Source organism: Stegodyphus dumicola, chromosome X1 (assembly GCF_044657685.1).
Source record: "Stegodyphus dumicola isolate Sdum_Otavi_A_Nest chromosome X1, ASM4465768v1".
Taxonomy (NCBI): Eukaryota; Metazoa; Arthropoda; class Arachnida; order Araneae; family Eresidae; genus Stegodyphus; species Stegodyphus dumicola.
The window spans coordinates 257,128,673-257,155,561 of NC_140780.1; the positions used below are offsets into that span (position 1 = coordinate 257,128,673).

General features: G+C 35.1%; 1 protein-coding gene across 5 annotated transcripts in view; it reads right to left on the reverse strand.

Annotated features, from left to right (window-relative positions):
- Bili (FERM domain-containing protein 8 Bili) overlaps positions 1-26,889 on the reverse strand; it is a 148,536-nt gene that overhangs the window by 90,292 nt on the left and 31,355 nt on the right. For all 5 annotated transcript variants that reach the window (XM_035353005.2, XM_035353004.2, XM_085807582.1 and 2 more), the window contains one exon: positions 8,111-8,212. In XM_035353005.2, coding sequence (XP_035208896.2) covers positions 8,111-8,212 — 102 coding nt within the window. The remainder of the gene's footprint in view (positions 1-8,110; positions 8,213-26,889) is intronic.

The window sequence follows — 26,889 nt, forward strand, 5'->3', positions numbered from 1 at the left end:
ATATGTGCACTTCTAGCTTGACTAAACTGCTAGTTGTTCAACTAGCTGCCACAAGCAATTTCAGATATGCTTGATCAATGATCAAGTAGGCCAGGGAAGGATGGTAATGTGATGCAGCCAATCCTCCAACACCCTTGCTGTGTGGCCAAGCACTATCCTGTTGAAAAATGCCTCTCAATAATCCTCCCATGAGTGGCAACACATGTAACTGAAGGATGTCATACACATACTGTTGGACAGTCAAGATGCTGCAGATCAATATTAGAGGTGATTGGGTGTCATGCCGTACCACCCCATACCATCACACCAGCTGTCAGAGCAGTATACTGCTGTAAAGTGAAGGCAGGTGTGAGATGCTCCATATGGGACTCTACACATGTACACAGTTGTCATCACAGCTGAAACTGAACATCAATTTGTTATTGGCTTGGCTCTGCAGCGGCAGCGCCAAACAGGCGATACGGACTTAAAAACTGTACAGAAAAGCGCCAATTGGCGAAACAGTAAACCCGTTTGGCAAACCTACAGGCTGACGGGGAGAGAAGAATTTTCCCCGGCAGTCAAGTGGAACTACTTCAACAAATGTGTGCGTCTCTGCTTCGCCGAGATATGTGAACTTGTGTACTCGCATCTGTACTGTGCTCTGAATTTCTTAAGCCGTTATAATGTACCCGGCAACTGTTACTTTTCCTTATTAAATTTGATTATTAATTATAACATGTCTATCTTAACTAAGATTTCGGCTTTCCTAGTTAATGTTAGGGATATTTTCGTATGCACGTGTTACTCACACATACATCATTGGTGACCCTGTCCTTCGCTCCTTCTGTTTCGATCCCTAATGACTATCTGTCTCAATCTTTGTTAAAAAAACTAAAAATATGCCTTATTTTGATGCCATTGCTCTTCCTTATGACTGATAAAGGGTCCACCCTATTTATTTCCTCCTCATTTTATCGTACGGATTACACGTGGTTTATCACACTTAAGGAGGATTTACAGGTATGTGGTCAAAATTTTTTTTAATTATCTGTGATTGGTCTTAATTATGTTTTTGTGATATGTTGTGCTCACACTTTTATCGAGATATTGAATGTCTTCATTATTTTATTCTAAATTGATACTGTTTTGATAAGGTATAGTGCAAAACATTAAGTTTACAATTTACGATATATTTATAATTGGCAACCATGCCAGGATCGGAAGGCCAAACCAACGAGGAATCGAATATGGCGGTTCAGGAGCCACAAATCTCACACGTGGCAGTTAAAATTCCCCCTTTATGGAAAAAAAATGTTAAACTTTGGTTTATTCAAGTTGAAAGTAACTTTGCTTTAGCGAAGATTAGTAGCAATAGTACAAAATACAACCACGTGGTTTCTTCGATAGACCCTGAAACTCTTTCCGCAGTATCAGATATTTTATTTAATCCCCCAGCGACGGCTAAATATGATGCCCTTAAAGCTAGGTTAATAGTAGAATTCTCAGATTCGGAAAGCGAGCAAATACGCAGACTTATTTCTGAATTGCATTTAGGGGACGACAAACCATCTCACTTATTGAGAAAAATGAGAGAATTAGGTGGAAACTGTATAACTGACGAATTTTTAAAATCATTATGGCTGCAAAGGTTACCTTCCGAGGTGCATGCCATTTTATCAATAAGTTCGGAATCCTTAGACAATTTAGCAAAAATGGCTGATAAGATAGCTGAAGTGTGCACGCCAACAAACAACAGCGTGTTCACGGTCCAGGCAGCTTCGGTGAGTTCCCCCAGAAACCCTAATGATTCTGGTGCCCCCCCTCGAGGAGCTTAAGGCCTTAAGGAGTGAAATCTCTGCCCTAAGTAAACAAGTCGAGCGACTCTCCCGCGGAAAAACGAGGAATAATTTCCCCCGGGATCAACATAACACAGCACGTAGTTTTTCGCGTGGGCATTCCCGAGAGCGTGTGAACAATTATTGTTATTTTCATTCGCGATTCGGTAATAATGCACGAAAATGTCGAGCACCTTGTTCCTTTTCTCAGAACACTACGGCCCAGGAAAACTAGTAGTAGCGGCTGTCGATCGAAATTCATCAGCAGTCGCGCATTCATGTCGTTTACATGTTTACGATAACAGATTAAATTTAAACTTTTTGATTGATTCGGGCTCGGATGTTTCATGTGTGACACCGACTTCTAAGTTTAAGAAAATGCATCCTGATTCGCTTCAATTATTTGCCGCGAATAATTCCAGAATTTCTACGTATGGAACAAAATTGTTAACTGTGAATTTAGGACTTAGACGATACTTTTCTTGGAAGTTTTTAATCGCCGATGTACCAGTGCCTATAATAAGAACCGATACTTAACTACCCACTTCCTAAAATGGTAAAAGATTTGCAGAGATTTTTAGGATTTTTAAATTTTTACCGTCGATTTTTACCCAACGTAGCCCAGAATCAAATACATTTAACTTCGTATTTAAAAGGGGCTAAGAAAAATGATAAGACAATCCTGAATTTGTCTGAGGAAGCGCGGAGTGAATTTCAAAAGTGCAAACAGCTAATCGCTAATGCTGTTCTTTTGGCACACCCGAAGAAAGATGCCCAGTTGGTTTTACAGGTTGATGCGTCAGACTTCGCGATCGGTGGAACGCTATCACAAATAGTTGATAGAAATTTACAGCCTCTCGCATTTTTCTCATGAAAGCTTTCGCAGGCGGAAAGGAACTATAGTGCGTATGATCGAGAGCTATTGGCAGCTTATGCTGCTATTAGGCATTTTAAGCATATGTTGGAAGCACGGAACTTTTCTTTAATCACCGATCACAAACCGCTCACGTATGCATTCCAACAGCGTTTGGATAAGTGTTCACCTCGTCAGGCTAGGCAGTTAGACTTTATCTCACAATTCACCACTGAAATTTGCCATATAAAAGGTTCGGAGAATATCGCTGCCGACGTACTTTCGCGTATAGAAGCAATAAGCATGCCTAACCCTATCGACTATGAGGAAATCGCTAAAATGCAAGAAATCGACCCAGAATTACAAACATTGCTTAAAGAGTCAAAAGTTCTACATCTCAAAAAACTTACCTTACCGAATTGTAGCTTACCGATATATTGTGATGTGTCAACAGGTAACGCCTGCCCTTACATTCCTCCGGCATTCCGTGAGAAAGTTTTTGCCATCTTGCACAATTTGTCTCACCCCGGCATTCGCGCATCAACAAAGTTAGTATGTTCACGGTTTGTTTGGTCTTCCATCCGCAAAGATTGCGCGAAATGAGCACGGCAGTACATTCCGTGCCAGAAAGCAAAAGTAAGCAGGCATACTAGAACCCCGTTAATGAAGTTTCCAGACCAATCACAGAGGTTTGATCACGTCCACCTTGACCTTGTTGGTCCCCTACCTCCTACTCAAAATAATTATTACTGTCTAACTATGATAGATAGATTTACCAGATGGCCCGAAGCAGTACCCATACCAGACATAACAGCACGCACAGTAGCACAGGCTTTCTATGACCACTGGATTACTCGATTTGGTTGTCCGACTGTTATTACTACCGACCAAGGGCGACAGTTTGAAAGCGGCTCATTTCGAGCCCTTTCCCAATTATTGGGAATCAAGAGGATCAGGACGTCTCCGTACCACCCACAGGCGAATGGACTGATCGAGTAATTCCACCGTCCTTTGAAAGCTGCCGTAAAAGCGCACGATACCAGTGACTGGGTGGCTGCCCATCCAACGCTGCTGATGGGTTTCCGCGCCGCTCTCAAAGAGGACATAGGAGCAACCACTTCTGAACTGGTGTATGGAAAGACTATCCGTCTCCCAGGAGAATTTTTCAATCCGACACCTCCGGATGCGTTCCCCAAACAGTTTGTGGAGGATTTGAAATCTCACTTTGCCAGTGTCCGCCCGACCGCGACTTCTAGCCACGGCCAGCGAACATGTTTCATTCATCCACGCCTTCACAAGTTCACATATGTGTTTGTTCGACACGACGGAGTTAGAAAACCACTTCAAACTCGTTATGATGGACCATTTAAGGTGCTAGAAAGACAAGATAAAACGTTTGATCTCGAAATAAAAGGGACTAAGCAAACGATCTCCATAGATAGACTGAAACCCGCTTTTGTAACCATGGACTCTTCTCAAGTTGTTTCCAAGAGTGTGAAAGAAACTTCGGACAATCGTATCACCTGTTCTGGACGATTAATCCGACCCCCGCATCGGTATGTCACATTTCGTTGACACTGCGGAGGGAGTATGCAGCGGCAGCGCCAAACAGGCGATACGGACTTAAAAACTGTACAGAAAAGAGCCAATTGGCGAAACAGTAAACCCGTTTGGCAAACCTACAGGCTGACGGGGAGAGAAGAATTTTCCCCGGCAGTCAAGTGGAACTACTTCAACAAATGTGTGCGTCTCTGCTTTGCCGAGATATGTGAACTTGTGTACTCGCATCTGTACTGTGCTCTGAATTTCTTAAGCCGTTATAATGTACCAGGCAACTGTTACTTTTCCTTATTAAATTTGATTATTAATTGTAACATGTCTATCTTAACTAAGATTTCGGCTTTCCTAGTTAATGTTAGGGATATTTTCGTATGCACGTGTTACTCACACGTACATCAGCTCCATTCGGCTGTGGCACTATCCTATCAAGCACAACAGTTCAGAGGTGATGATGAGTGGGTTCATTGATAGCATTTGTAATGGGCACCACAATAACAAATTTCTTCAACAAGGCACAACACTATGGTACAGACAGGCATTCAGACTGAAAGTACTGGCTGTACGTGAAAGGTACACATTGATATAATTGGTGCTGTGTGTTCATGTCAGGTGATGTGATAGCCCTTTTGGCTGTTGGTCTGACAACATCTTGAACCTGGCTGTCATGCTTACATCTGCTCTCTTATCCCAAAACCTCCTAATAGTAAAGTCAGAATGGTCTAGGCTAGTAGGCTACCCACCGAGTTGATCACCAAATCATGTATTATCTTTGATGGTGACTGATCATATTATCTTTGATGATGATGAAAATGCCTCCTGCATATCTTTTTTATGCACCAGGAAGATGAAAGTTCAGTGCTCTCTGGTGACATTATATAATGAGAAGTCGTACAGTATTTTTTATTCATTTACATATCTACCTAACACATGCCTCTATGCCAAGTTTCATTACAGTCCGATAATTATTTCTTAGTGCATAAATTTTTATGGAAATGACAAGGTCCTGAAAAATTCCGTACACCAATAATATGGAGAAAAAATTCTTGTAAGGGAAGTATTCTGCATCTCCTTCACATAAACCAAAGTTTATATTCTATTTTTCTCCCTGATGTACCAGCCAAAAAAAAAAAAAAAAAAAAAAAAAAAAAAAAAACTGTGCTTATGGATTGGCTATTGTTTCACTCTGAATGTATTCTTTTAATTCCACTAACAATTAAAAATTCTGTTTTTAAATTAGAAAGAAGAAAATAATTCCATTAAAAAGACTATTTCAATATTCACACAAGCTAGATGTATTGATAAAGATAAGCCAAATTACACTGTGATGGGGGCCATGTGAATTTTTCAACTGACTTAGCAAACAGCAGCTAGTATACGGCATATCAATGTGGAAAATGCTTCAATGGAATGGACAAGTAACTGCCTATGATACGTATTTCTGACCTGATAAAGGCATGGTAAACAGCTAGTGAATTACATTATTGTTTCACCACAATACTCTGTTCACAAAGCATGCTCTGCAGTCTGAAGACATTTAGGTGAAAAGGCTTAATTGATTTGTCCAAAGCTGAAATCTGAAGGATTAACTACTCAATTATCGGCCGTGCAGCAGGAGGCTAGGAAGTAAATTTTTCGAACATGAAATCTATAACTTGGTAAAAAGCAAACTCCAAAACACAAAAACCATAAGAATAGAAAGTGAGTTCTCACATCTATATAATAAAATCAATGTAATTTTATAAAATATTAACTAGTACGGTTTGGCTATGCAGTTTACCACCATGAAATAATATCATAATTACTTCCCCCCAAAAAAGATAGAATTCTACTACTACCTAACAAGAAATTGAAAATTGGAAATTCCTAGTTCCTTCTATTATAATCAATAGAGAATAACAAAATTCGGAATTGCTGCGTAATGTATTTAGCAGCAGAATCATGGAAGATTCAAGAAAATCTATCAAATATTATATATAAATTTTAAAAAAATGATTCAAGGAACAAAATCTATTAGTCTACACCACCATAATTTATCATTTACAATTAACTAATAAAGTTGACTTGTAATTTAACTGACATTTATGACATTGAACTCAGATAGCAAAATTATTGGTCAGTTAATCTCGAAAATCACCTTTAAATTAAAACTTTTTTGTAATTTTTTTAAAAAAATGTATAGATGTTGAACATAAACATTTATTTTATTCAATCATAAAAAGCAGTGATTTTCATTTGTGTCTAATATTTTCTGTCTCTCCTCCAGTCATTCATAATACATTTTCTGATTTTCAATACATTACAAAGCAATTGCAGGTGCCATATTAATACTTTTTATTTCAAAACAACCATTAAACACACTGAATTTTTCCTTGTTCCAGTCCATCATATTAAGTTACCATAGGTTAGAAAAATAACAAGAGCTAATGATAAAATACATACAAAGTAACTACTATCCAAAAGGCACAGAATAAGAAACACTATCTGAAATACACTGAAGAGTAAAAAAAAACTGGTATAGGCATACGTATGTACATAACAGAGGTACAAAATCAATCACAGCAAAGCACAGTTCGCAGCACCTATACGAGACAACAAGTGTCTGACAAAGTTATTAGATTGGTTACTGTTGCTACAATGGCAGGTTATCAAGATTTAAGAGAGTTTGAACGTGGTGTTATAGTCGGTGCATGAGAGGTGGGACACAGTATCTCTGAGGTAGAGATAAAATTTGGATTTTCACATATGATCATTTGACGAGTGTATTGTAAATATCATGAATCCGTTAAAAAATAAAATCTTTAATATTGCTGTGGGTGGAAAAAGCCCATGAAAGCATGGGGCTGACGAGGATAATTTAAATATGAGAGATGTGCAGATTTTATCCTTAAACTGCTGCAGAATTCATTGTTGGGGCATCAACAAGTGCCAGCATGCAAACTATTCAAAGGAACATCATTGATATAGGCTTTCGGAGCCAGAGGCTTACTTGTATACCCTTGCTGACTGCATGACACAAAGCTTTCCATCTCGCCTGATCACAACACTGCCCTTGAAATGTTGGTGACTGGAAGCATGTTGCCTGGTCTGACGAGTCTTGTTTCTAACTGTACCAGCCAGATGGACATGTATGTATATGGAGACAAATTCATGAATCCATGGGTTCTACATGTCAACAGGGAACTGTGGCAACTGGTGGAGGCTTTGTCATAGTATGGGACATGTGCAGCTGGCATAATATGGGACACCTATGTCTAGATACAATTCTGCCATGTACCAGATATGTAAGCATCCTGTCCGATCCCCAGCACCCATTGATGTTCACTATGCATTCCAACGAATTTGGACCTTTCCAGCAGACAATGCTGCCCCCCACTCAGAGTTGCTACTCGGTGGATCCATGAACACTTTTCTGACTTCAGACATGTCCAGTGGCCTCCTAGATACCCAAACATGATTCAACATATCTGGGGTGCCTTGCAAAAAGCTGTTCAGAAGAGATCACCACCTCGCACTCCTATGCATTTGTAGATAGCCCTACAGGATTCATGGTGAGAATTACCTCCAGCACACCTTCAGACATTAGCTGAGTCCATGTCACACTTTATTGTGGCACTTCTGTGTGCTTGAGGGGGTCGTATAGTTACTATATACTATTGGGCAAGTGTACCAGGTTTTTTGGCTCTTCAGTGTATGTTCAATAGCTTTCAAAATCATGATTGGCTCTGCTCTTATTTAAATTTAGTTTTTGGATAAAATTTGATTCCAGTGCACTGTATTTTCTCAAACAGCAAATAGAAATTTGTTTCATAGAACAAGAGTGATTTGACACAAATGTGCCCAGTTATCATGAGACCAGTTTATAAACACACAAGAAAAATACCTTTATCCAAATGCTTAGTGGTAGCCGAAGTATATTTTAAAAGCAGAGTCATCCACTGCTGACGGGTATGGTATGGACGTTGAAAACTTGTGAGTTGAAGCTCTAAAAGTACATGAAAAACCAAATGAATATCACTATAAACCATTTGAACGAATAGTTACCACAAAATTGAAACTAATGCCATGTTTAAATATTAAAAAATGGGGGAGATACTACAAAGAACATACTAAATTATTTTCATAGTTATAATACAGTCAAATACCAAAAATCCGCTGACCTGAAATCCACCAACTCCTGAAATTTGCGTTGCCTCTCAAAATATACACATTCAGTTTATAGGTTCCGGAAACCGCAACATTGAGTACGAAATATCAAAGGAAAAATACTTACCTAATAATGAGTCATAACAGAAATATCCAATTATTGACATCATGATAAATTTTTTTTCTCCTCTAATCTCTGCATCGAGGTAAAAAAGCAGATGATTCACTCAACTCTTCTTTCAGGTTCACAATTCCCGTTGTTGTATTTTCTAAGCTTTGTTATTTCATGAGATTATTTAGTGCTGCCTTTTATCTGGATATTTTGTAGATAAATTAAGAATATTTTAAATTTCAGCCCTTTTTAATACAATTACACCTAAGAAACGCACTCATGATTTTACTGCTTGCAACGTTGAAAAACGTAATGACGTTGCATTGACAGTAATACAAAAAGTGCAAATTCTGCAAAAGCTGGAGATAGGTGCATTTTATAGCAGAATCGTATGGAATTGCAATACAATTGTGTATGATATACGGAACAATAAAGAAAAGCTGTTAAAATTTTACAGCAACAGTGATTCTAACACCAGAATCCGAAATCGGAAATCTTTGCATAAGGCAAAATTGGCAAACCTCGATGCTGTGTATATATAATACAATGAATAATATAATCAATTTATATGTGTAATAATAATTTAACACATATCATAAGTTATTGCAATAATGTATATAATAATTTAATTTAATGTATATAATAATTTAATAAAATGTATTTAATATGCCTTATTTATTTTGCAATTTTAGTCTGAATATTATGATTTATCTTTTCTGTCCTGAAATACACAAAATCCTAAAATCCGCACTGGATCCGCACTAATCTGGTCCCAAGCTTTGCGGATTTCTTGACTTTTACTGTACAATATTTTAAAATCTTTCAGTTCATGAACAGTAATGTAAATAGCATCTTCAAGGACTTGGGTACACTCAATAAAAAGCATTCCCATTCTTAACTATTTTAAATCAATTTGTAATGTAAGGAAATGTATGAAATCCTATGTAAGCAAATGTACGAAAGAAATCATTAATCTTAATTCTAAAACGTTACGAAGCGTTTTAAAGAGAGATTTTCTTTTCATCTCTCATATTTTTATTTTATTACTCATTGTCATTGCAGAGACTGGCTATAAGCTTGCGTGAAAGTGTATATTTCATTGTGGCACTCCACCAAATGGCACTTTATCTTCAAATTACTGCATTAAAAGAGATAGTTTTCAAGAAACTCAGTTGATATAAAACAATTTCTTAGGTTAGATTTCTTTACAATATAACTACTTTTTTCCAGCTTACACTTCATTGTTAGTGACCATCCTGGTTTCATTGGAAACTCACAACCAGTAATGTTTACCACCTTTATTCCCACATCACAAGAGTGACCAAAATTCATAAATTAGTTGAGAATTTTAGCTTTTGCAGTAAGCACTGGATTTCATCTCTCTATAATTTCTACCAGCTTTCAGTAAAATTTGAAGTGATTTCTAATTCTTTCAAATAAATTTTTATCAGAAAGATCCTTTACTGAAACAGTTGTTTAAATAAAACAATAAAAATAAGACAAAATTCTCAGCATATATGCTTCAAGCCACCCAGTCGGTATAGTGGTCAGAAGCTGACTGTGAAGCCGAAGGTCCTGGGTTCGAATCCCGGAGAAGGCATGGTTGTAACTGTCTTTCCCTTCATAGGAAAGGTGATGGTGGCCCACCTATCAGGTGCCTCCATAATAAAGAGACCACCACATCCGGCCTTGTATAGATTAATGGACTGGGTTACATTTGTAATTGTTCACAATCTGCCATTGGGGGGGGGGAATATGCTTCAAAGTACAAAATATCTTTTACTTAAATAGTTTATAGAGCATTGATCTGAATTTCTGGGAACTGATTCCGATATCAATTATAAATGAAAATAATTAACATTAAAAATCTGAAGCACTGCAATATTGCAAAAATTTTAGAAAAGAAGCAAACTATTTCCAGAGATGTGTTTAGTGTTCCATAACAGAATTTTTGACATTACTGAAGTAGGAATTCTGTATGTGTAACAAGTACTCAAGCAGTAATAAATGAATTAGTGTTTGAAGCATAACAAATCATGACTTTAATACCTCTAATTGTTTTCTTATATCTGTATGAGTAATAGCTTGCTTTGACCTTTAGTGTATTGTTAGAATTGCTGATAATAATCTGAAATTACAGCATCCATAACAGAATCAGAATTTTAGTTTAAATACACACTACCGTGTTTTTACAACTTTAATCATAATTGCACTTGCATGTTTCTGCTGTTATGTAATTTTTTTAAATTCATTTCTTTTTTTCATTTTAAAAATTGACTTTCAATACATACATTTATCATAATTTTATCCGTTTATTTATTTATTAGTAGCTGCTAACTTAAATAATTTTCAAAAGAAAAATTATGTAATTCCATAATTTGAGGCCATATTATGCTTTTCACTATTATGTTAAATTTAAACAAATCACATATTAGTTTTTTGAGGCATGTAAACAACATGTTTTAAAAGTATGCTCAGAAAGTAGCCTCCTTTATCAAATTTTAAAACAGCTGAAGTACATAAGCAATTTGAAAAGAATTTAATGATTGAAAAATAACCATGCATAAAGCAATTCTTAAAATTTTGCAAATAGTTTAAAACCCTAAAAAAGATTGTTATCTGAGAAAGATTGAAAGTTATACAGTTGTCATAAAATAAGAATAAAAAACATTTACATTTTTTAAAAGAAATGTTCTTCTTTAGGAACTTTAACATAAGTTTATAAATTACAATCTCAATTTAATATTTGGTTCCATAGGGTATAAATTACCATTGTGAAATTACTAAAAGTAAAAATGAATGTAAAAAAAGTTTTAATTTATGATAAGGCATTTCTAAAAGCTATGTTCTTAAAGATGAAGGAAAAAAATCTATCTATTAGTTATTATTTTATTTATCAGTATGACTAACAATTTTCTTTAAAGTTATCATCTCATAATTTTATCCTTGCAGCTACTACTTTACATTACAGTTCAAAAATAAAAAGATGATTTCAATTATTCCTATAAAAATGACTCATCCTGTTCTTTGATTAAAAAACTTGTACTCCATTTTTTTTTAATACTAAGACATAGGTATAATTAGTCTTGATTATATAATATTAAAAACAGGTTTTGAAAAACTACACAATGGTATTTTTCCTTTTCCGCCACACGCAAAATAAATAAACAATAATTAATAAATACAATAACTTTTTGGATTTATCATTGAAACATATATAACAACTTAATCAGGAAGCAGAAAAGTTTTTTCAACATAACAAAATAAATAAAGCAGTAAAAAATGTATAAACAGCCACATTAAAATTAAGACTCAAAATACTCTGTTATGCTTACTATCATAAACACATTTTATATTGATAAAAAATATGTGTCCCTAATTTATTTTCTTTTACCCACAGGGTTTGTACACATTTCTGCATACAGAAATAAAGGACTTTTAAGGACAATTAATAAAAAAAATGAAGGACCTATGAACAAAAGGGAACTGAATAAATTCAATTAAAAATATCTATACATGAACTTTTGTAATACCATCCTAAAAATAAAACAGATCCATAAGTAAGATGCATTATTATTAAACATAATATAACTATGATTAAGTTTAAGAATAAAATAAATTTCATGAAATTTATCATCAAGAAGCATTAAATATTTTACACTTATAATAGTTGGATATATTTCAAAGAAGATAAAAGACATTTTATTTACGTTTTACTAATAGTTAGTTAGCTTTTATGTTTATCTTTTTTTATGTCTTATTTTGTCACTTGCTTAGTCTAGATGTTTTAGTAAATAGCAGGGAGATTTTATGTCATGCAGCATAGATTAAAATGAACAGTAAAATCATAATCAGCATGATTTACAAGAAAAGACTGGCTGTCATCACTGCTGTTGTTTGCCTAGAGAGATGTCTGCTGATCAGAAAAAACCTGAAAGGCTTGATGTAGGCATAATTGGCAAGCTTTGAAAGTTGGGCTCTGTCTGATGCAGTTAGTGTCTCAGCATCATGTAAAGTTCCAGCAGTTTTAACCCAGTTAATATACTTTAAGGTTCCAATAAGCTACTAAAGCATAGGAGGTAAAGCAAAATTGTAAGAAATTGGTATGAAAATTTTAGACAGTTAAAATTCAAGTTCTTTAACGAAGATGTTACGGACTTCTTCTATGTATACATAAATTCTCGCAGGGGAAAATGTGGGGATTTATTTAATTTACTAAACAGTTAATTTTGTTTTGAAGCAACCTTTTCCATCACTATTGCTTTCAGCTCATGCTTTCGTTTCAGAATGTAAGTGATTTAGGATGTGTGTTTTTGAATAAGGTAGAAAGAAGTTAGTATTTAAAGGGAAGGTTTTTGAAGTTGATGTTTAGAGCATGTTCTGCCTGCCTGAAGGCCATGTTGCTATCTTTGATTTATTAGTGATTAGACTTCTGCGGTGTTAAGCACTTCTAGTCATTAGGCTTGTTTACGCCTACTTTTGAATGAGCCATCCTGTACATTAAGTAACCTGTGAAGAAGTTAGGCTAACTTAACTCCCTTTACTAATTACCTTTTTGAGTTAAGCCAAAAGTGTTGGCTTTGTAAGCATGAGTTGGTGCCATCTGTAAATTTTAAAGAGAGCTAATAAAGGATTATTAACATCCTTCTCTGGATTTAAGACTCAGGGATAATTACCTACCCAGTCTTCTAATGTCTGGTTAGTTTATGCTACCCTAGTATATGAGACATGGTGATGGAGAGACACCAAGTTTGCTGTCTTGGAGATTATGGTATTGTTAGTACAGCATTCCTGCATAAGGAACAACACAACTATACTTGGCATTCACTGGGTTGGTATAAAGCTTAATCAAATAGACTGCATGCATGTGGATAGGAGACATCAAGGGGCAATGTGATAGATGTGAGAAGTTATTGAGATGCGAAAGTGGATACTGACCATATGCTTGTTTTGTCCAAAGTAAGATAAAAAAATATGTAAGCAACTCTATTCTAGGAAAGAAAATGTTAGGTTTAGACCAAACATTGTCAAAATGAAAGATTCAGGTTTACTTAAAAGCTATAAGCTCAAGTTATTCAAAGATATATAGCTTGAAAACTTAAATCAAAAGTGTGATGTTAGCTTGCACTCGGTAAAAGAAATAACATTGACATCAGCCCTTGAAACACTTCTAAGTCTAAAACCTAGTACAAGAAATGATTAGTTTAATATCAAGTGCAAAGAAGCCACTGAAAACAAAAACAAGGCTTACAGGATTATGATACAGAAGCACTATACCAGAAATTACAATATGTAGAAAGATATAGGTATTTGAGGAAAGTGGAAAAGACGCTATATATATAAAAAAAAGAAAAGCCCATTCCAAGAGGAAATGTTAAAAAACCTGAACAACCAGACAGAATCTAGGAGGTTCTATAAACTAGACAATATAAGAAAAGAATTCATGAACAACCAGACAGAATCTAGGAGGTTCTTTAAACTAGACAATATAAGAAAAGAATTCAAACCAAGAATTAACACATGTCAAAATAAGAATGGTGAACTTCATGATGTATTGAATGTATGGAGGGCATATTTTCAAGATCTGTTGGAAGGAAGAAATGAAACTGGTAACTCCTTTAGAATCTTTGAAGAACCAAATTCTTCTAGTGTGCAGAAAATGAATCCCTATCATACAGTAGAAGTCCAGAAATCCACAAAGCTTGGGACCAGAGGTTGTACAGATTTTAGGATTTTGCGGATTTCAGGACAGAAAAGATAAATCATAATATTCAGGCTAAAGGTGCGAAATAAATAAGGCGCATTAGATACATTTAATTAAATTATTATATACATTATTGCAATAACTTACTATATGCATTAAATTATTATTACATATATAAATTTATTATATTAGTCATTGTATTATATGTACACAGCAGCCAGGTTTGCCGATTTCACCTTGTGCAAAGATTTCCGGTTTCGGATACCGGTGTTAGAATCACTGTTGCTGTACAATTTCAACAGCTTTTCTTTATTTTTCCGTATATCATACACAATCGTGTTGCAATTCCATACGATTCTGCTATAAACTGAGGAGGAGTACCTGCCTCCATCTTTTAAAGAATCTGAACTTTTTGTATTACCGTCAATGCAATGTGTTTACGTTTTTCAACGTTGCAAGCAGTAAAATCATGAGTGCATTTCTTATCTGTAATTGTATTAAAAAGGGCTGAAATTTAAAATATTCTTAATTTATCCACAAAATACCTGGATAAAAAAAAGGCAGCACTAAATAATCTCGTGAAATAACAAAGCTTAGAAAATACAACAACCTGAATCATGAACTTGAAAGAAGAATTGAGTGAATAGTCTGTTTTTTTACCTCAAGCAGATTAGAGGAGAAAAAACTTTTATCATGGTGTCAATAATTCGATATTTCTGTTATGACTCATTATTATTCGGTAATTATGACATCATTATTTGGTAAGTATTTTTTCTTTGATATTTCGTACTCAATGTTTTGAGATGGAATGCAGATTTCAGGTGGGCAGATTTTCGGTATTTAACTGTACCACCTGATTGGTTTACTTTGGTTTACTTTGGTTTATTTGATTATGGCAAAGCACTTGAGGACTATCTGTCTAAGGGGAGTTATGTCTTTGTGGACGATTTTCTATGTGAAACTAGCTTGGATACATGTTAAGCATGGGGAAACTACGAAAATGCCCATGCAGCCAGCCTGTTTGCTGAAATTTGAGCTCTGGAACTAACTACCAGTGTTCAATGACTTTACCACTAAGTCGCTGGTGTATACCATCTGAACTACTGAGGATTGACAAACCAGTGTTTATAAATGCCATTCATAATATTATGATCAATGTTTGGATTTTGGAGAAAATATCCACTGAATGGGAAAGAAGGCTCCATTTGAACTCAACTTGAATGCTGCACCTATAGGATATTACTCTTCTCAATACAGCATATAATATATTCTTGTCTATTAGATGCAAGATTGCAACCCTTTGTTGAGAAGATGATTGGAAATTAAAATGTGGATTTATACCCCAAAAGTCTATAAATCTATAATAATATTGGCCTAATTCATGTCTGAAGACAAATCCTTGAAAAAACTAAAGAATACAATATTAAAACTTACCATCTGTTTACAGATTCCAAGGTGGTGTATGAAATTGTAAACAGACACAAGCTATTTGAAGCCATGGCAGACTTTGGAAACTAAGCTTTTTAACTAATGCTATTCTTGGTACAGTGAGATGTAGAATTACAAAATTCAAAATAATTCATTTATCTGAATCTTTTACTTTACTGAATCCTTTAGGAGATTCCCTTGTTTGCCTGCTATTCAATTTAGCATTAGAGAAGTGCATCAGAGACAGCGGTTAAGACTGAAGACGCACTCTGCAGAATAGGTCCACACAAATATTGGCATATGTGGATTATATAGGTATTATTGGAAGGTCAGGTTTTATTGGAGATTAATCAACTCCAAGTATTGAACTCTCAATTGGAAGATAAATTCAACAGATTAGATGAAGTTCAATCACAAATTTCCAAACCCTTGTTGGAAAGTGAAAATGAAAGTGAATATTTGGCTGATTTTGGCACGAATGAAACATATCACAATAAATATATCAGTTTAAGAACAAAAGTAGAAAATAAAATGGTGAATTCTACTCCTGTAATTACACCTGGAACTTCAGAAAATTCCACGAAGAGGAACTTTAAATTACCAAAGTTGGAGCTGCAAAAATTCAATGGGGAGACCCGAAATTGGTTATGATTTTGGGGACAGTTTAAGAAGATCGACGAAGATGTAAATATAGTAAATATAGAAAATAATAAATATAGTAAATATAGTAAATGCAAATTTCAATACATATTGCAGGCAACGGTTGTTCGATCCTCAGCGAGAGAGCTTATAGATAGTTATCCTCCCTCAGGTGTTTATAATTAATTAAAATAATGTATAATAATTAATTAATTAAAATAAAGAAGCTATCAAGCAGCTAAAATCTTGATTTGCATGCGGCAAATTAATGGTAAAAATCTATGTTCGCGAATTAAAAAATTTTGTTTTGGCTCAAGCTGACAAAAAAGGAAATATGACTCTATCCAACTTATACGATAAGTTAGAGATGCAACTCAGAGCTTTGGAGACATTCGGGATAAAAAGTGAGATTTATACAGCTACGCTGTATCTCCTTGTAGAGTCTTCACTACCTGAAGAAATTTTGAGGGCATGGGAGTGATCTCGCTAGCATAGGGAAAGTGTTGCACACACTAAAAATTTGGAAAATTTATTACATTTTCTCTGAATTGAAGTTGAAAGTGAAGACCGTCTTCAGTAGGCCTGTACAACTTTTTCAGCTCCAGACAAAGTATGCTTTAAGCTGCACAGCCTTTCATTGGAAGATAAGAAAAATTTACTAAGGATGAAAAAAGCTTGTTTTAACTGCCTAAAAATTGGGCATGCTGCCGAAAAGTGTAAAAGTTCTGAGAAACACCTATTTTGCAGCAAACATCATGTAATGGTGATGTGCAGAGAACTAAAAGGTTCTAGAAGTTCCAAAAAGGAAGCACTTAATGTAGCTAACGAAACGAGCGAGACTCAATTGTCTAACCAAAAATTGCAAACAACTCTTCTCCAAAATATTATGGTGAAGATTGTCCATAATGGAAAAACAGAACTTGTGAGAATACTTTTTGAGAGAGAGTTATAAAGGTCTTACTTATGGAAAGACATGATAAAGACACTAGATTTAGTCCCATTAGATCAAAGAAAGAGCCACAAACAAGCTGTTCGGCGGAGTTGAAACTGAATTTCAGGTCCATGGTATTTTTAATATCGAAATACAAGGCATGGAAAATATATTCAAATATGAATTATAGGTTTTAGATAAAGACAAAATTTGTGGATACATTCCTAGAGTGAAACTGAAACATACATGTTCCTCACTTCGAGAACATAAAATCAAAATCAGTGATTCTGGTAGAGGTGCACCAGATATTGGATTATTAATAGGAGCCGACTATTCCGGACTGTTGATGACGAACAATATCATTCCAATTGACAAAAACCTTATTGCCATTGAAACATAATTGGGTTGGACTCTACAAGGCCCAGTGCAAAATCATAATACCTTGCTTGATACCGTCAGACTTTGTTTTTGGATCTCACAGAACTATGGAATTTAAAGACAATTGGCATAAAAGATCCGGCGATAGTGAAGACTAAGGGGAATTTAGACACTGAAACGATCAAATTTTTCCTAGAGAACATTAAAGTAATCGAGGGCAATAGGTATGAAGTCTGTTTGTCTTGGAAGGATAGTCGTCGGATTCTTGGAGATAATAAAGATAAAACGGAAAAAAGACTTTTCGCCAATACACGAAGACTGCAGAAGATGGGATATTTCGAAGAGTATGATGGTATTATTAAATGCTGGCACAAGGAAGGTATAATTGGAATAGCTCCAAATAAAAGTGATACTGGTCACTATTTATCAAGCAGTAATCAAGTATTCCACTTGACTACGAAAAAACGACCTGTATTCAATGTATCCTTGAAGGATGAAAATGGGAATTTCTTGAATGCTTACCTCAAAAAGGGGCTGAATTTAATAGAAATGCTTCCAAAACTTTTCATGCAATTCTGGCAGCATGCAGTTGGTGTTATTGCCGATATAAGGAAAGCTTTCTTACAGATCAGTTTCTTTGCTATTCAAATCAAACTGAAATTGCTACCGACAGACACTGTTGTGTCGTGTTCAGCATTTATTTGAGTCCATTCCTGTTGGGAACAACGATTTCCTACCATTTGGATAATGCTCCACAAGATTTAAAAGAAACGGCATTTAGATTGAACAAATCCTTTTATGTCGACCACTGTATAGCTAGTTTCGAAACCAAAGAGGAAGTAGTCAAGTTCAAAGAAGAGTCCCAAACTCTTAATGTTTTCAGGAAGTTTTGACTTTAGAGGGTGGACTGCTGCACTATTCAAAGAGAGAAGCATGACTTCCTATCAGAAGATCATTTCAATTCTGGGACTCTCACAGGACATCAAGAATGGTGAAATTTATTGCAATTTAACTACTTTGACTTTTCTGAGAGTGTCCACATGAAAAAATCTCTGCTGTCAGTCTCGCAGAGGATATTCGACCCCATCAGATTTACTACTCCAACTAAGTTAATTCCAAAACTTATTCTGCAAAAAACATACACGAAAAACTGTGGTAACTGGGATGAAAATTTTCCACAAGGTATAGAAAGAAAATTTCAGACTTGGCTCAAATAACTACACTTCTTGAATTATTGTAAAATTTCGAGAAGACTTTGATTTTTCTGTTTTTCTTTGATTCGAGATTCTTTGATTTTTCCTCGAGATTCAGAAATAAATACCTAACCATGCTAGACCATAGAACAGAATGAAAAGGAGACACTTTGCAAGTGGGTGGATGTGGTGCTGATTAGAATTCCGGAAAAGCACATGAACTGGCCACTGGAACTTGTTGTCCAAGTACTTTCAGGTGCAGATAGTCATGCAAGAGTGACAAAAGTAAAAACAGCTGACAGAGGAAAAATAAGACCTGTATCCTTTAGACATGATTCTTCCCTCACAAATACCTCAGCATTTTCAGCCGCAAGTCTCGTTAAATCCCTATCAAGATGCAGATCATAGAAGATCCTCCCCATTACCAACAACTCTGGATGGTCAGATTGATACATCAAGGATAGTTGAGCCTCTGACTGAGTCCCCAACAATAGGCAGACCTATAATCATTAGGGTCGGAAGACAAGTTCCTCATCCATTGAATCTCTGAACTGAGTAGAGAATATGTTGCAATTTCCTAAAATTGCAAGATGGGAGGAACATGCACAAAATCAATTAATACACAATAATTTAATATGTTCATTATAAACTAGATTTTTTGTGGCAACAGTGATGTTTTGTTTACATATGCTTTGAACATGATAATGCACGGAATGTTCTTTTTTGATATGTTTAGAATACTAAATAAAGAGGTTTGTTGCTAATTAAAAACATTTTTCTCTGCACAATGTATTTTCATTTGTCTGACGTTATTGAAATAAGTTAAGAAATTGATTAATTTCAAACAAATAGTACACTGAGACCACGGTCTTATTTGTATATAAATTTGTGAATTCATGCATTTATTGATTTAGTATTTGATTTGTTGCACTTTTTTATTGAAATTATCGCCTTAGTACTTACATTGATTTTCCTTACTTGTAAGTAAGACTTCAGGAATTGTACTACTTGGAACATGTAATCTTTGGGAAGGGTTATGTTATGAATTTCGTACAGATGTAAATAAGTTTAGTGAATTATACATGAAATTGTAGTTTTGTTCATATAATAACATGAAAAGTCTGAAGCAGCAAAACTCTCCCAGAAAAATAAGATTATAGGAGCAAGGCTATTTAACAGTGAGGTAAATGGCTATCTTGCTGGCGATGGTTTCGGTGTTTAATTTTTGTTGCCAAATTTGTCAAAAAACTGCCAAACATCATTAAACTTGGTGATATTTTGGTACAGGACCTGTATAACTGCAATTCGTACTATAATTAAATAACAATTGATTCTTAATTTAACTTTAACAGTGCATGCCTTCCAGTAATTTTGACACATTAAAGATATCTTGGCAACTGGGGAAAACTAGATAAGTCTGGAGAGAGCACCAGTTCGCAGTTTTTGAGTTCAGAGTTAGATCTCTGCGTGAGTTTTGCTCTTTGTATGAAATTTGCAATGCGTTCTGTTTTATGTTCTTAGTAGTTTGAAGTGATAACTACTGATCGTGTTCTGTCATACTGAGAAGAGCTGTATGGGTACTTTTGTGGAAGGCTCTAGAACTGTACAGTGTTGCTTTGGGATAAATAAATTTTATCAAGCTATCACTAGTGCTGTGCTCATTCAGTCGATTATGAACTCTTAGTCACGCAACAATATAATTAAATCAAACATTAAAAAAGGCATGCCAAATGCTATGAAAAACTTCCTATGATGTTAGGTTACTATAGATTATCATCACATAGTGACATCTGCTCTTACTTCATACAGAAGAGAATTATTTGAGATGTAACCATGCATTCACTTTGCTAGACTGCCTGTGCATAAGGCTTGCAAAAAATATTTCCCTTAACTGGCAATACTTTATATTTTACTACATCAAATCTGCTTACTTAAATCAATAAATATCCCAAATGAAATTTCCTTTGAGGTGTATCATCGCTGAACACTGGTAGTTCGGTCCGAGGTTCGAATCCTACGAACGGGCTGGCTGCATGGGTGTTTTCGTGGTTTTCCCCATGTGTAACGTGTATACAAGCCAGTTTCTCTTAAAAAGTCCTCCACGAAGGCATCCCTCCCTCAAGGCAGATAGCCCTCGAGAGCTTTGCCGTAATCTAATAAACCAAACCTTTGAAGTGTATAAGAAATGTCACAAACTTAAGTAAAAATGAGTGGTTAAAATGGAATGTCAGAAAGGTCCACAAAATACAGAACCAATAGTACATCATGTACCACTTCAGTATTATAAAACAATGCAACACTTATAGAATGATAAATGTATTATTAGGAAAGAAGTGAAAAAGTCTGCTAATAAATGATACAGATACCAGCATAGGATATCAAAGATGGCAATCTGGTACCAACATAACTTCTCATATGCTAATGAGCAAGGTTACTGAGAATGAACTGAAAACATTTTATAATGCACACCATCAAGTAAAGTAGAAATTAAATGTATTTATGAAATGATTTAATAATCAAAGTTCCAACATTATTTCAAGATACCCAGCACGTTCACATTTCTGTTACAAACGTCTGTGGGAAATAATATGGCTGTTATTATCAACTCCTCCTCCATCATCACTCTGGAAGGCATACTTGGATAAATCCAAACACACTTTCTAATGTGATGAATATGTTTTTCATCTTAATAATGCTACCCCAGACAGTATGTAGGATGATTAGCAGAAGTTGATTGCCATTCTGAAAGCAGTGGCTCAAGTTCAGTAATAATGCACAATTATCTAATGCATTATACAATAACATTTTGTAAGAAATAATCTTGGTAATTGTCTGAGGAAATTAGGGGAAATTTTCGGTAGCAAAAGCCATATAGCCAGAAAAAGAAATTTCACTATTTCTGCTCTATTCAATTTAAATTCAACAGAAGCCAAAATTATTTCTGTAGCCAAGGGAAACAAAAAAAATTATTATATTGGTGACAAGTAGTAGCTGAATTTAAAAAGAAAAATTGATTTTCATCAATTATATTCCAGGATCAGAAATAATGGATTCTGGAGAATAGTATGTGTTTCAATAAGTAACACCTGAAAAAAAAAATACATGGTTGATGCAAGTTTAAAAAAGAAGATAAATACACTTGCCTGAACTGAAAGAGAAATTCTTGCTAGGGGCATAAAATTTATTCATTATCACTAACATGTCATGAATTATTTTACAAGTTTTCTTCAAACTCCCGAATCCTGAAACCTAAATCAGTGATTTATGCAACAGAACGTTGTACAATTGATAAGGAACTATTTTTTTTAAATCAAGATTTTAACAAAAGAAATTTCGGCTGGGAAAAACTTACATTATAATTTTTGCGAAATGATCTATATTCTGAAAAATATTTGAACAGCAGAAAACTGATTTTAACATTTACCTCTAACTTTCTAAGGAAAATCAAAAATGATTTTTTGTCAAAGAAATCTGAATAAAAGTGCTAGCTACACTAATTAAAGTCTCAAGGTATATTATATGCAACAATATGCTGGGGACGGCTACATGTCATTGCTCTGTAATTAAGTTACTGGCACCTTTACACAAACTTAACTACACTCTAATAAGGCAGAAAACTTCCGAAGTGTACTCCGGATGAGAAAGAAACTCTACCCTTTTGAGAATATAAGTTTTATAAAGTGGGAAAAGCAACCTTCAAAACTGCCGACTTCTTTAGAATAAGGCACTGTGATACAAATAGGACTTTTGTTCAGCAGCAAATTAAAGCCCTACTCGTATAGCAATGCCCTGACATAAAGGTACAGGTAAGGTTTTATGAAAGCAGCTTTTTTACAAGTTATGGCGAAGCATGAACATGGTAAAACACACAAGGACTAGCTGCCTAACAGGGATGCCTCTGTGGAGGGCTTTCTAGGAGAAAGTATATTGTATTCCCATTACACATTAAAAAACCATGAAAATCAAACATGCAGGCAGCCCATTCAACTGGGATCAAACTCCCAGTTAACCACTTCGCCACTGGTAGGGCCTTTTTCTAGTTAAAAACTTATTATTAATGTGTGATCATCCTTATGCTAAAGCAACAACATTAAGGTTTCTGACTTGCATAAAATTGTTACTATTTTAGGATAAGGCATCATTCTAAAAACATTTCAAATACTAAAACTTTGGGGATGGCATATGTAATACATACAACTGAATATTTTTTACTAATTAAATAAAAGATATAATTACTTGTAATTTTTATTTATACACATTTATGTCGTTAATAACATAATACTGTCATTGTAAAAATTGCAATATTGTAATGGATTGATGGTATTAGATTGAAATGTTCAGGTGTGTATGTTATTGTTAGATGAATTTAACTTGACTTCCGCTGAATGAAAATACTCAACACAGACAAAGATTATCTAAGAAATTACAACACAGATTGAGAAAGCTTGCAACTAAAATAATATTAGAATGTTTTAAGAAACACATCTGCAAGTTCATCACACAAATTTTCAGACTAGAGAATTCATATTTAACTCTTATAACTTGGGAAACACACTTAGATTATTACTACATATTTCTCTATAACATAAAAGTCTTAGTTTTATCATTTCACTTAATTTTTAGGCAAATATGTCCACTCATTTTAGAAAACAATCTATATCAACCCACAGCAGGAGCTTATGTTTGCATTCTTAATTTATAAGTTATAGATTTCACTGAAGCTTTCAAAACAACTATGGTAAAATTTGTTACTTATGATTTAATTTTTGTGTGCAAATTTCATGGTTTAAAAACACGGTTACATTAAAAAAATTATAAATTACAAACTGAATAATGTAGCCATAATGGAGGGCCAATGTAGTCTACCAGCTTGAGGTTTCTTTTTTTCCAATTATTTTTTTAAATCTTCATGGAATTCAAAATTTGAACTTTTACTTCACATTTATATGGACAAGACTGTATAAAAAGTTAGATTTTGTGATTTTTGCAAGACTGATATTTTAAAATAAAAATAATGCATAATAGCTGTGCAATTTAAAAAAATTCTGTTATCACAGTTTAATTTCTGCAATCACTAGCTGCAAAGATAAAGGATGTAAAAGAACTTCTGTGTATAAAGTATATATAGGAACTTTCTGATAAAACAATTGTAAATAAATTTATTGAAAAGTATTAAAAATTACTTTTAGCAAGAATTCTTGCAGTACTTTATTTTTTTGCATTATTCCTATAAAAGAATTTTTTTAAGGAAAAAAAAAAGCTTTAAAATATTAACTCTGATGACAAGATGCTGGTAGCAAATGGATTCAATCAGCAGACTTCAAGTTAATAGCTCTTCGATACCACACAGCAAGCAGTTAAAGAATTTAATTATAGTAAAATACTTTACTCTCAATTTTCTTTTATAATTGAAAGGTGGATGCTCTGTTCACACATACAGAGTGTCCCATAAATGTTGAGACAAACTTCTAGGGAAGGTAGGGCACACCATAAGGATTAAAAATTGCATAGGAACCCATACCCGGAAATGCCAGGGGTAAGTGGTAGCAGAGGTAGAAGATAGGAAAGGAAACAAGAGAGTGATTAATCTGAAACATTTATTGGATGTGAATACAAATGGTGTATGGCAGCTTGAATGTTACAACAGATGCTTGAAGTTTGTACCATCAGACGCCAAACATACCTGACATCGATGACCCCACAATGCAGGGGTTTTCTTGAGCCCACAAATGCTGATTGTGGTGATTGAATATGGTCTCATCCATGAACAAAACATAAGCTGGGAAATTAACTTCACAGGCATTTTCTTGCAGAAATCACTGTGCAAAATGCATAATTCAGGATGCTCATTCGGGAGCACTAACCAAACCCTGGAGACAAAAGGTGTAGGGCTTGGCATTCAAGACACGCTAGACACTGGTATGAGACAATCTTAATTGAGACACAATGGCATGCATACTGGTCATTGGATTACTATCCACCATATCCAACACACTTTCTTCCCTAATGACTGAGAGAGCGAATCGTAGCCTGCCCTCACTTGTCATGCCATTTCTTAACGACCCATACTCACATAAATTTTGATGCAGCTGTGCAAATAAACTGTGGGGTAATTGATATCTGTTGGGGGAGTGTTCTCGATGTGTGCAGCAGCTCGTCCACTATCCCAGCTATTCCATACACTAAATGCATGTCTGCAAGCTCTCTGTCGTACAGCGTTCCATTCGCTTCGAATGTTACCTACCACTCAAATGAGGCAATATTTACTTTCCACTAGCACTCTTCTGTACAACACCTCTGAAGGCGTACAATGACGTTTCTGGGTATGAATTCCTATGCAATTCTTAATCTTTAATGTGCCCTACCTCACCCAGAAGTTTGTCACAACATTTACAGGACACCCTGTATATTTACTTTTAAAAGGTCCTCAAATTTAACGTGACCATAAGTTGAGAATTTCCCGGAGCAGTCCCAAAGTTTCAGTCCCCGTTTTTTACAATTTGTTTTTTGTCCCGAATTTATAGCACTTGTCCTAAAAAATAATAATGAGAGAATGGAAAAATGTTCATTTGTTTCATACTTAACTGATGCATCCAATCATAAGGAAATAACACTTTTTCCAAGACTTGTTAGATTAGTAGTACGGATCTACTTTTATTAAGTTGATAAGCCATGCAATCGTGACCTGTTTGCAGTCTGAAATTTGCCACAGCCTTTTTGTGGGGTTTTTAATAAAACTTTTTCAATATGTCTTGAATGTTAGCCCAGGATTTGGCTGTTGATTTTCCTGCCTGGTCAGATTTAAAAGTATCCATTAATTTCTCAAAAATATGCTTTTTAAGTGACTGTGGAAGAAGTGAAAAATCATAGAGGCAATGTTACTTATGCCCGTGATATCTTTATTTCCCATGTGCCTCCTGGATGGTGCTAAATGAATAACAGCTATGGCTAAGGCGGCTCAGAGTATAGCAAAGGAAAAAAATATTGGAATGATAAAAAAATAAGATGTGGATGGAAATACACTGAGGTGACAATAGTCATGGGTGTGCAAATATACAGATGTCAGTAGTATCATGTACAAAATGTATAAATGGGCAGTGCATTGGTAGAGCTTTCATTTGTATTCAAGTCATTCGCATGAAAAGGTTTCTGACATGATTTTGGCTACAAGACGGGAATTAGCAGACTTTAAACATGGAATGGTAGTTGGAGCTAAACACATGGGACATTCCATTTTGAAAACCATAAGGGAATTCAACATTTTGAGATCTACTGTGTCATGAGTGTGCTAGTACCTAATTTCAGACATAATGTCCCATTATGGATAATGCGGTAGCCAACAGCCTGCACCTAAAAGACCACCGATGTGCACATAGAATTGTCAGTGTTAACAGACAAGCAACACTGCATGAAATAGCCACAGAAATCAATGTAAGATGTACAACAGATGTGTCTGGTCAGACAATGTGGCAAAATATGACTTCAATGGGCTACGGCAGCAGAAAACCAAGTCAAGTGTCTTTACTAGAACAACATCACCTGCAGTACCTCGTGACCATATTGGTTGGATCTTAGATGACAGGAAAACCATAGCCTGGTCAGATGAGTCATGATTTCAGTTGCTAAGAGCTGATGGTAGGGTTTGAGTGTGGTGCAGATCTTATGAAACCATGAACCCAAGATTTTAACAAGGCACCATGCAAGCTGGTGGTGGCTCCATAATAGTGTGGACTGTTTTTCATGGCATGGCATGGCATGGCCTGGGTCCTCTGGTCCAACTGAACCAATCATTGACTGGAAATGGTTCAGCTACTTGGAAACCACTTGCAGCCATTCATGGATTTCATGTACCCAAACAACAATGAAATTTTTATAGGTGACAATGTACTATGTCATCGGGCCACAACAATTGATTTCAAGAACATTATGGATAGTTGCAATGAATGATTTGGCCACCTAGATCCCTCAACATGAATCCCATCAAATAATTATGGAACATAATCGTGAGGTCAGTTTACGCACAAAATCCTGTACCAGCAACACTTTCACAATTATAGACATCTACACAGGCAATAAGGCTCAACATTTCTGCAAGGAACTTGCAACAACTTGTTATGTCCATGCCATGTCG